At 46.1% G+C, this 11,380-nt stretch overlaps 1 protein-coding gene across 5 annotated transcripts; it reads left to right on the top strand.

Annotated features, from left to right (window-relative positions):
• Positions 1-241: 241 nt before the first annotated feature.
• On the top strand, positions 242-11,165 carry LOC133926484 (uncharacterized). Of its 5 annotated transcripts, none has more exons than XM_062372451.1 (4): positions 298-558; positions 6,715-6,923; positions 9,053-9,667; positions 10,912-11,165. In XM_062372451.1, the coding sequence occupies exons 2-4, from the start codon at positions 6,886-6,888 to the stop codon at positions 10,916-10,918; spliced, it is 660 nt and encodes a 219-aa protein (XP_062228435.1). In that variant the 5' UTR covers positions 298-558; positions 6,715-6,885; the 3' UTR covers positions 10,919-11,165. The 5 variants fall into 5 exon arrangements, 4 of the variants coding, with proteins under 4 accessions (XP_062228435.1, XP_062228437.1, XP_062228436.1 ...); XM_062372453.1 differs by having other exon boundaries at positions 301-558; positions 6,715-6,934; XM_062372452.1 differs by lacking the exon at positions 6,715-6,923 and having other exon boundaries at positions 302-558.
• Positions 11,166-11,380: the final 215 nt, after the last annotated feature.

Raw genomic sequence — 11,380 nt, 5'->3', positions numbered from 1 at the left:
AACTTCTGTAGTACTCCACTGTATGATTCTATCCATTTGACGATTCTAGTCCCTAAACTCGATCCATGTTTACCTGCACCAGATACCACTACATCTGTACATTTGTATCTTGTCTGTGCAATCTGTGTAGATTGGGTCCGTAGAGCACTAAAAAATGGCCGGTTGTTTTCTAGTACAACGTTGTTTATCATCTATCGCTCAATCATGAACGTAGATACCCTCGCAAAAGGAGTCGGATTATTGTAAGCTGCGACGCATGCGTAGCTGTTCCTTTTCTTCTCTCTGATTGGTGGAATACCGACGCACAGTGATGGCGATTGTCCACCTGTTATTTGGATGCTGTTAGATGCTGAGGAAGAGGGAGACTTGCAACTTTGCAAGTCAATGTGCTCCGGCTCAAATGAGCTTCTTCCACCTAGCTCGCCCCTCTCCGTCCTCCGTCCGCGTGTTCGCCGATCTGCTGCTGTCGTCTCCACAGATGGGCAGGGCGGTCGAGCTCAGCTCCATGGCAGGACCTTGAGCTTCTCTCGTCTGCCACAAGCGTCATGGCGATGGCAGGTTTGTCTTGTCCCCCAACTTTTAGTGCTCGTTTTGCTAGCTGTGCAAGCTAGTTCCGCGCTTTTTTGCTTACCTTATTATTTTGAGATCAAATCTTGCTGACTTTCTGCTGAGCCTTACGCAATCCTTAGCTAGACTCACCCGAGTCTTCCGTATGTCTGCAAGTCCTCTCAGAGAGCAGCCATGCATTTTGCTCTTCTGAAAGGAAAAGAGACATACAGTTGATAGCTGCTACAGATCTGGCTACTCGCAAGAAAAAGGTGTTACACTTGTAGATAAAACTCATCTTCTTCTTTGCGAAAGTATAGATGAAACTGATTAAGGGTGGAGGGTTCTCGTCGCTGTCATAGTTTCATTTTGTTTCTGCATACATTTAACTTCCTTCATTCGGTGATAAAATAGTTTTGTCTCGCTTGATTTGGCCAAAATTGCTTCGTTCTCAAACGAAAGGGAGGCTAGGGGACCATGGGAGTAGGTTTAGTGTCCGAATTTATTTATTTATTTTTTTGGTTGAGAGGATAGAGTCCGAACCATGGCAGAGCACAAACCTCTCAGTCTAGAGATTGGACTTAGGGCCCTCCTGGTACGGCTCAGGCGGGCTTCTGGGTACCCGTCGGGCTGTGCCGGCGGGCCGAGTCCTCTGGTGGGGCTCTGGTGGGGCTCAGGCTCAACCTAGATGCACGCCAGGTCGCCTCATACCTCGTAGAAGTTATATATTTTTAGGAAGTTTTCCTAGCAGAATTATTTGGTCAGATAATAGTGCTACTGATAGTAGGCAGGCAACATATGCGAGTGACCGTTTCACCCCCAAAATGACGACAAATTAAAGCATCGGAAATAGCAGCTCACGAAAGGCTCAGCTGGATAAACCTGATCAGATACATTCGATTACAATTTGCCAAAATAGAACTTCGATGAAACATCCTAGCGTCCGCACACACAATCACAAGAAATTTCTAATGCAGGCAGTGGTGGATCCGGCCTAAAATTATAAGTAGGTGGAATCACATAGAAAATTTAGCCAATAAAAAAACAAATCGTATACGCATACCATATTTAAATCGGAGTAACATCAAAATAGAGTATAAATTGTATGGAAGAAGAATAAAGATGGACCTCTCATATAACAAGTAAATAACTATTCTTACATCATATAAATAAATATACATCAAAAGATATAGTACAAACCTGTCAATTTCAAAAATTAATCAATTAGTAGGTGATAATTAAGTGATCATATATTGCAAAATATAGTGAATATTATAAGAAGACATATCACTCTTAAAACACTAAGAATGTCTAGGTCTTTTAGAGGTTTAGGCAAGCTCATTTTCTGATCTTTCATAACTTGAAATGTCTTCTTAATTTTATCCGAATCAAGTCCTTTAAATATATCCTTCTCAATGTAGCACAAAATCAAGTCATTGAGCAGCTCATCGGACATCCTATTGCACAAATCTGTCTTGGTTATATTCATAGCTGAGAAAGATCTTTTAACCGATGTCGTTGCTACTGGAAAGAGCAATGCTAACTCTATGATGCGATAGACTAGAGGAAAAGCAAGATGTTTTTCAGTTTCTATCAATTTCATGGCCAAGCTTCCAAGATCACGACAAGCTTTGAAATCATCAACTCTTCGCACGTGAAGAATGAAGATCTCAAGTTGATCCCTTATAAGCGAACGCTCAACAATTGAGAAATTAGGATCATAGATCTTTGTCAGACGAACAATCTTATCAATATCAAACTTAGAGAATAAGTCTCTTGGATGAAGACAAGATAAGCACCCAAATAACTCCGATGTACCTCATTCAAGCGATGATATTGATAACCGTGATAATATAATAAGAGGAAAAAAAAGTATCAACACGATAATGATGCTCTTGAGTTATCAAGTCTCCATCAAGCCTTGAGCGACCCCATCTTGGTATGGTCTTATTCATATTTGGCAGCGGAATCTTTTTGGCAACACAAAATAATTTGACTTCTTTAAATAACGGCTCCCAACCATTATTTCGCAAGGTGACTAAACGTGTTTTGACATCAATAAGTAATGACATAGCCTGAACAATATTTTGATCCTTTCTTTGCAGCAAGAGAGACAACTCATTTGTAATACGAAGAACTTGCAACATCAACTTCATATTTAAAACAAAGGAAAATCTCTCCATTTTGTGTACCAAACTAGCCGCTCGACCAGGATTATGCTCATCCCCTGATCACGAACAACACTCTGACCACAAAATTCCACATTGACTCAATCTAGAGTAATGTTGTGAAATGAGGACCTCATCTTGTATCACCATGTCTAACCAAGTTTGTTCTTTGATTCTTCCCCTTTCTTAAAAAAAATATCACCACTATCCAACTTTTGCAAAATGGTATCACGATTATGTGCAATTAACTTATCTTTCCTTTGACAAGATGAACTAGCACTAGTCACAATCAAACTCACATAGTTGAAGAAATCAAAGAAAGATGAACAACAAGTTGTAACAGAAACAATGACCAAATGCAACTGATGAGCAAAGCAATGAACATAGAAAGCATAAGGGTTCTCATCACGAATTTGTTTTTGCAAACCATTGAATTCACCTCTCATATTTGAAGCTCCATCATATCCTTGCCCTCGAAGTTTAGCAACAGATAAACCATAGTTAGCAAACATCTCAAGAAAAACTTTCTTTAATGCATTTGATGTTGTATCCTCTACATGTTTGAGACCCAAAAACCTTTCCACAACTATTCCTCTATTGCTCACAAACCTACAAGACACATGATGCAATTAGGTGACTAACTTGCAAGATCAAAATAATTAATAGGATACATAAATAAATAATAACTAACCTCACAATCACAGCCATCTGCTCTACTATTGAGATATCACGAGATTCATCAATTAGAACTGAGAAATGTTTATCACCAATCTCTTCCTTTATCACTTTCCTAATATCTATCGCACAACTTTCAGTAAGGTCATTTTGAATCTTGTGAGAAGTCATTTGAGTATTTAATGGACACAACTCCTCAAATGCAACCTTTACACCCTCATTCTTTTTTTTCGCCACTCAAGCATCTCTAAGAAATTCCCTCTATTTAAGGAAGAGGGAGATTCATCATGTCCACGAAATGGATGAGCTTGCGCAATGAGAAAGCTTGCAACATCTAAAGAAGCGACATTCACACTAACTTTATATTTCACTTCAGCATCAACACTATTAGTCTAACCGTATGTGCGATACTTGCCCTTCGATTCTTAAAATCTTCGCATGCTATCCTTGCTCTATTGTGACAACTAGTTGCCCCACCAACATGAAGAGGAAGTCTATGATAAGTATTCTTCCAATTCCTATACGCTACTTTGATGAAAGCATCATGACCAAATTGTTGCTCTAAGGGCTCCTACTTAAAAACAAAGCAATAGAAACAATATGTTGCATCATTTGCCACATTAGACTCTAGCCAATTGTTTTGCCTTAACCAACTTTCTAAAAATGCCCTACTATTACATAACTTGTGAGGAAAATCATGACCAAAAGGTGTGTCTGACCCTTCAACAAATAAACCCTCTTAACATCATCTCTAATGTTTGGATGAAATCCCTCAATTGGAATATGAAGTCCTGGATCGGAAACAAGATGGACATCTGAATTGAAAACCTTAATACCTTCAACATCTTGTGATGGCAAATTTGGCAATAGTGCATCTTCAACAACAACTTGTGCCACAGAGTATGCAACTTCAGGTGCTGAATCTTCCAGTCCCAATCCTAAGTCACCCACCTCCCCTTGCCCTTCTTCAGATTCAAGAGCATTCCCACTTTCATGGGTACTTAGACCCAAGCTACTCGACAAATTGCTACTAAAGAAGGACTTTAAATCTACAAAATAATTTAATTTTTATTGCATGGTGCCCTGTCAGAGGGTGAACTTCTCAAGCAGGGATCCGGAGGGACCCCCTTCGAGATTCGGCCGGGGGGATGATTCTGAATATGTTTTGCGGGTGAAATAAATGGGCGTAAATGCGACGGCAGGTGGGATGGAATGGAAGGATCGTATGCAGAATGCAGTCAATGCAATGGAGGTTTTTAGACAGGTTCAGGCCGCACTGAGCATAATACCCTACTCTTGTGTGTACTATAAATGCTCTGAGAATGTCTTTCAGAGATGTTGCTGATTACAAGAATATTTGTCTAGCCTAGAGCTTCGAGCTCCTTGTTCTTCGGTGATCTCAGCTTCTGTGCTGGTACTGGACCTCTGTCTTCTTCCTCGGCTTCCTCCTTGTCTCTCTTCTATTACTTGTCTTCTCCAGGGAGCCCACCCCGCCTTAAATACTCACCGGCGGTAGCGTGCCCAGAAAGGGAGGGCACGAGCTCCAAGGCGCCATAAAGGGAAAGCAACCATCATGGGCTGCTACACGAAGTGACGGGGAGGGTTGAAAACGCACCCCCGTTCGGTCTGTTCGTCATGATGTCATTCTGCAACAGGCGCCGCGGAGAGGGCCCACCGGGCAGCCACCGAGCAGCCCAGCGTGCCCATTCGGTCAGAGCGGGTCTGACACAGCAGGGCGGCAGACGGGGCGCCTTGGGCTTCGTGATGTTATCCCGAAGCACGCCGGATGACGCGGGATGGAACCCGTGCATTAAATGTCCCCACACCTCCCTACCAAGCCGTGATAGGGACTGACAGCAAGCGTGGCAGGAGCAATTGGAAGTGACAGGCCACGCGCCCTCTTAAATGCGGCATCGGGCCTTTCACTGGTTGACACCTCACCGTTGGACCTCTGTGGGGGCCACTGGCAAAGGACTTCTGAGGCCGTCGGGGAACCGAGTGCTCGGGGGTCACTGTTCACGGTCCCGAGCACTCTCTCCCAGATATGCCCTTTCTTGGTCCTCGGGGAACCGAGTACTCGAGGGCCACTATTCACGGCCCAGAGCACTCTCTCCCGGAATTGGCTGTTCGGGTCCTCGGGGAACCGAGTGCTCATGGGCCACTGTTCACGGCCCCGAGCACTCTCTCCCGGAACTAACTTCCTTGGGTCCTCGGGGTACTCGGGTGCTCGGGAGCCACTGTTCGCAGCCCTGAGCACCCCCTTCCCGGTACTCGGCTTTTCTGGTCGTCGGGGGACTTGAGTGCTCGGGGGCTACTGTTCACGACCCCGAGCACTCTCTTCCCAGCACTTGTTCTTCTCGGGTCATTGGAAAAATCGGGTACTCGGGGACCACTGTTCATGGCCCCGAGCACTCTCTCTCAGAACTTAGTCTTCTCGTACCTCATGGAGATAATCCCCGCAGGAGGGCACCACGTGGCAAACTGCTGATCTAGCCTTGGGACTGGGGGACCCCTGGTTCCTGTGTCACCGACATGCCCATTCTTGACTTCTTGTGAATAACTGAAATACGGAAGGCTAAAGGAATCAAACTACAAAATCATTTAATTTTTGAAGTGTTCAAACTACTTGCCTGCATCTGTCTATCCATTTTCTAAAGGAATCAAACCACAGTGAATAACTGAAATACTGAATATACCTAGCATTTTGTAGCGCTTCTTGCTTGGTGGGGTAGGTCTGGAGCTTCCAAATGGCTAGTTTCAGCCTCCCTCCATGCCCAGCGCTATTATTGGTACCAATCAGAGACAAATTTGAGCACTTAAGAAATGAGCAGTACAACGCAAGAAACAAAATTCATAGCACAAGAAATCAAGAACGAGGAGATGAATACGCACCTGCCGCGACGAGAGTGGCACGCCTATGACTTGCGTCGGTTTTTGCTGCATAGCGCTCGTGTCCGACGCTGGGTTCAGCTCCTTCGCCTCCTCCCACCATGCTAGATTGCTGGTCTTGCTCCACTCCGGTGAGGGTAGCGGCACACAACATTGATTTGGAGCTAGGGTGTGCTTGGCAGTGGCGGCAATCCCTCCGCGTCCCGCTTGCTGCTCACAGGGGAATGAACAAAATTGTTACGATATCCCTAGGTTATGGAACGGTGGCCGGTGGGGAACGGACAAGGGCTGAATGCCTGAATGTGGCTTGGGCATGTGCCATTTGCGTTGGGCTGAAGGAATAATATACTGATATGGGCTATTGTGTTGTGCGTGCAACCCATACCCCTTCGTGACTTATTTCTCTTGTGCCCTCCCTTCCATCGTCTCTCTGCAGGTCTGCACGAACATAATGCCATGGTAGGCCGCCAAAGCTTGATCTAAACGGAGAAACTCAGTGGGAGGAGGGAAGGGGGTGTCTCACTGTCCGGAAGCCGCCCTACTTCACCCTATTGGTCGGTCTGCCATTAAATGCAGGGACAAGGAGTACGTGCCCTCACCATGAGCCATGTTCATGGCCTTCACATGTGTCAAACGCATAACTTGGTTGGTTAACGGTAACACTTGAAAATTTCTCTTCTATCTAAATCACTCTTTCTGTTTAAGTTAATACAACATATAGATGTTGCATTAGAGCATCTACAGCCGATTCACTGAATCTCGCTCCATTTGCAACGGCTATATTTTTTGGGTCTATATATGCAAGGTCATTTGTCTTGTTGTTTCTCCACTACCATAGCAAAATGAGTTGTCGGTCTCTTTTGGATTCGTCGTCGTCATCCTCGGATGACGACGACAAACTCATTCTTACAGCACTGCACCTAGCAAACAATCAATATGAGCTAATAAATGCTCCACAACATGACGGAATGCTTGGACATTAGATAATTCATCTTGGACGATGGAGTAGCTTCTAAACTTAGCGATTGCTGCTCCTCGGGTGGGCTACCAAACAGATTATCATCCCAAATTGCGATATTGTTTTCTTAGCTCAACAAGTTCACATAACCTTTCATTGGGGCTCTCTACAATTAGTCATGCAAATTCACATAGTCAGCTGCATCAATCATAGGAGAAAACATATTTAAGCATTAACATACAGGAAAACTGAAGCAAGCAACCATTTCAAGCTTGCTGCCTGAACAGATTAGACAATGATGCATCTATTTGGTTGCCTCCAAAGTCTCACTGTCACTTAACTCTCCATCTGCATAATGACTTTATCTCTCTTAACATCATAAATATTCTTATTTTCCTATCATCAGCTGCTATGATTTTGCAATGTCAGTCAATACAACACAGGCAGCCTTATTAGCTCTTGTAGCTATCTTTTTGCAATTTCAGTCAACACAACAAAAGCAAGCTTTAGAAAAGCATCTATACCACTCCACTCGTGCAAGAATCAAAACAAAGTGGCACGAAATCAGAAAACATGCAACTATTTCTTTAAGCTTCAGCACCCTAGGTGGGTGGTCAGCGCATAGAAAAACAAGAATAAAACTTCACCACGGGAGCACCAGGAACAGCGCCGCCAGCTCAAGCTCTAGCGCGGGGGGGGGGGGGGACGCGGCGGCGCGAGCTGAAATGGTGGCGGAGGGGCCAACAGTTGTCGATGGCGAGTGAGGGAGGCGCTATCCTCCTCGCTGGATTTGACGAGCGAGGAGGAGATGATAGCGAGCCCCAATTTTCGGCGAGTCCGATATCAAGCTGGCTGGAGCCGATTTTTTCACCCAATCGTCAAAATTGACTATAGCTAGCCAATTGGCAGATGCTCTTAGGCATCATATCATCACTCTAGAACAAGTACCGCCGCTAAACCTGTAGGATCAATTACTCACTAGTTAGGCAATTAGTAGGTGAATAATTGGAAGGAGCCAAATTAAAATTTTAATTCACCTAATAAAAAATATAATATATTCTCATATTCCAATGCTAGCCAGATTGCAAACATGTTACTAAAAATGATGTAGAACTAAATTCGTAGCTCCAATTATTCTCAAATTTTAATAGCATAAACTAGACAAAGTTATGGAATTAACCCAACAAGAATGGCATAAATCCGATATCTACATCAAGATTTATGAACCCCGAAAGAAAAACGTGACAAATAGTGATAATGAACTTGATTGAACCATAATTTCATGATTAAGTAAGAATTATGAAAGTTTAACCGATAACAGTTTCTAGAAAATTAGATAAATGCCCTATGAGGATTTTAGATGGATCAAATCAAGATAAATCATAATAAACCAAAAGATCCAAAAAATCAAAACTAGAAAGTAAAACAAAGAAAAAGGAGGAAGAGAAAAAGGTTAACGAAACCAAAACCGAAAAGTAAAACGAAATTGAAATCCCGGCCGGAGTAAACCAGAGAAGTTTCGTGCGTCGCCTCGCGGCCCGAGCGATCGATTCGCGTCCGCGTCGGCATATATGCTTGGTTGACTGGGCGGCGGGTGGGCGAGCGGGGAATAGCATATTATTGGACGTCCGACCGATCTTTCGGCAAATGGGATGCATTTCAAGCATGGTTGCGTCCGCATGCATCGGTCACCAGCCCGGCCGTGACCGCTCAGTGGACACAGATTCCCAGTTCGTAGCCATCGACAAATAATTTCCTCTTCCCCCGATCCCAGAGGCTTTAAACCCTAACACGCTATCGCTGTTCCCCATTCCAGCGACGGCGCCGAGCCCTCCTCCGTCGTCGCCACCTCAAGATCCCCCCGACCGAACAGAATGGTGAGCGCAACCGCGGTCGCATTCCTCGCCCTCTGCGCGTCTTTCATCGCCGTCCAAGTTCCTTCCTTCTCCGACCAGCCGGGTACCACCAATACACCCGCTCAAGCTGCCCCGTCCAACGGCGCTCTCCAGGTCATGCTGCCGTTGGCTACGATGGAGACAATCTTCACAGCCGTGGCGTTCATCTACGGGCACCAACACCATGCCGCCGCCGCCGCCGGCAACTGGCGCCTGTCGGAGTTCATCATCTTCATCTTATGCCCGTTGATTGGCCGCCTCGAGTTCTTCTTGTTTGTCCAGCAGCCTGTGGGTGGCGTGGACGACGCGGCGCACGCTCGCGCGCTCGGTATGGCTGCGGTCCATGTGCTGCCTGCTGCTGCGACGGTGACCTTCTTTCTGGGCATGGCGCTCGTCTTTGTGCACGTCTGCGCCGGCGGCGGAGGTGCCGTCGCAGAGGACGGACCAATCCAGGCAGTCTTGGGGGTCCTCCCCAAGATGGTGCTCGGAGCGGCAGCAGCACTCATCAGCCTGATGGCCATGGTCGTCTACGCAAAGTAAGTTCCCTCAAACTCCCAGGCTGCGAACGCGCTACACCCCCTTCATCCTCCCTCGCCGGTGCCCCCTAGTCCCCTACGCCCTCCCTCCTCGCCGCCGCTCCCGAAGCCGCCCGCGCCGTGGCTGTCCCCGCATCCCCGCCTCCTCTTCCACTACGGGCTCGCTCCTAAACTTACCGACCCCGCCCACCGTCCGGTGCCACCTTCCGCGGCATACGGCGCGCGCCCCTGCAGCCTCGCCGACCGGTCGACCGCCGCCACCGACCACCGGGTCGATGTACCACCCGACTTCTATAGCCGTGGGGGAAGAAACCTCCCACCTCGAACACCTAAACCTTAGATGACGCTTCATGCCTCCGCCGGCCCCTCGTCGCCGCACGATTGCCGCCGGAGCCACTGGCCTGCCGGCGCGCTCGTTCGAGCGCGTTCTCCGAAAGAAAGGCCACGGTGCAATCTCGGTGACTCGTCGGGTTTGGTATGAAGGCCTCGGGCGGCGGTGCCGATACGAGTGTGAATATAGATGTGTGGTGGTGTCTGCTGTGCGCGCCCACTCGAACTGGTGTTCTCCTCGTCCACGGTGAGCTGATGCTGAGCTGAGCTGAGCATTCCTCGCCGCGTAGGCGCGTACGACGACGGGTGCGACGCCCTCTCCGATCTAGTGGGTGAATGGCCCGGAGTCCCGGACATCCCGGTCTTCCGCAGCCGGCCGGCAGACACGCAGTGCTTACCTTTGGCTGGCACGGGCGCAGCGGGTGAATCACAAGCCTTTTTTTTGATACACCGATACGCTATACAATTAGCTTGACGGTTGATTTTGTTAGGATTTTAACGAAAGTATTATCAGGATTATCAAGCTAATCATAAGATCAATATATAAGATATAATGTTTTTTTTAGCGAGGTTCGGTCAAGTTGCCTATATTCTCGGGACATGACTACGGGCGTTCCTTCCCAACTGTTTCAGTCTTGTCATTAGTTACAACGGTGGTGTCTTCTATTTAAAAGTCCGGAATTAGGAGTTTGACTACAACTCTAATCCTAATCCCACTCAATTACAATTCAAATCTATCCGTAACCTATCATGTATACATATTCGACAAGCATTCAAAAAAAAATGTGTGATACACTAATACGCTATACAATTACCTTGCCGGTTGATTGTTTCCCTTTTTGCAATGTTCAATTCGTCTGGTTGCATACTGGATACAGATGATAAAATGTGATCAATAATCTTGTTTAATGCAGATGGTAAAATTAAGCAAATTGGAACAGGGGGCTGGGGGCTATAAGTTTGATCGGGTTCATCGTGGTGGAGATATTCTGGCAATGGCATCTACCGAGGAATGGATTTTAATATTTTATCACATGCAATTGAAAGATGAATCTTGTACTTAATACGGTCGTGCTGGTTACTTGTGATACTTTGAACTTGTGTGTGGCTATTTTGATCAAAACTTGTCTCTGGATGATCTATCATCATTAATTTGATTGTTCTAATACCGGAATGTGTGGTGGTGTTAATTTCAATCTTGCGCCTGTACCTGATCATTGCTGGGTTTTACTAATCTGAGGTGCTTGTGTGAGTGTTCTGGCATCTGAAAGTGTCGAAATGAGTTGGCTTTTGCCTGCTGGGCTCCGGAACCATTACTTTCCATTAACAGGTTGACACTTGGAACTTCTAGCGGAACTTGATTAGCGTCATGAGCTGAGCAGG

The sequence above is a fragment of the Phragmites australis genome, chromosome 8 (assembly GCF_958298935.1).
Source record: "Phragmites australis chromosome 8, lpPhrAust1.1, whole genome shotgun sequence".
Classification (NCBI taxonomy): domain Eukaryota; kingdom Viridiplantae; phylum Streptophyta; class Magnoliopsida; order Poales; family Poaceae; genus Phragmites; species Phragmites australis.
Note: the sequence above shows the minus strand (reverse complement) of the source record. Positions and strands in the feature narration are given on the sequence as shown.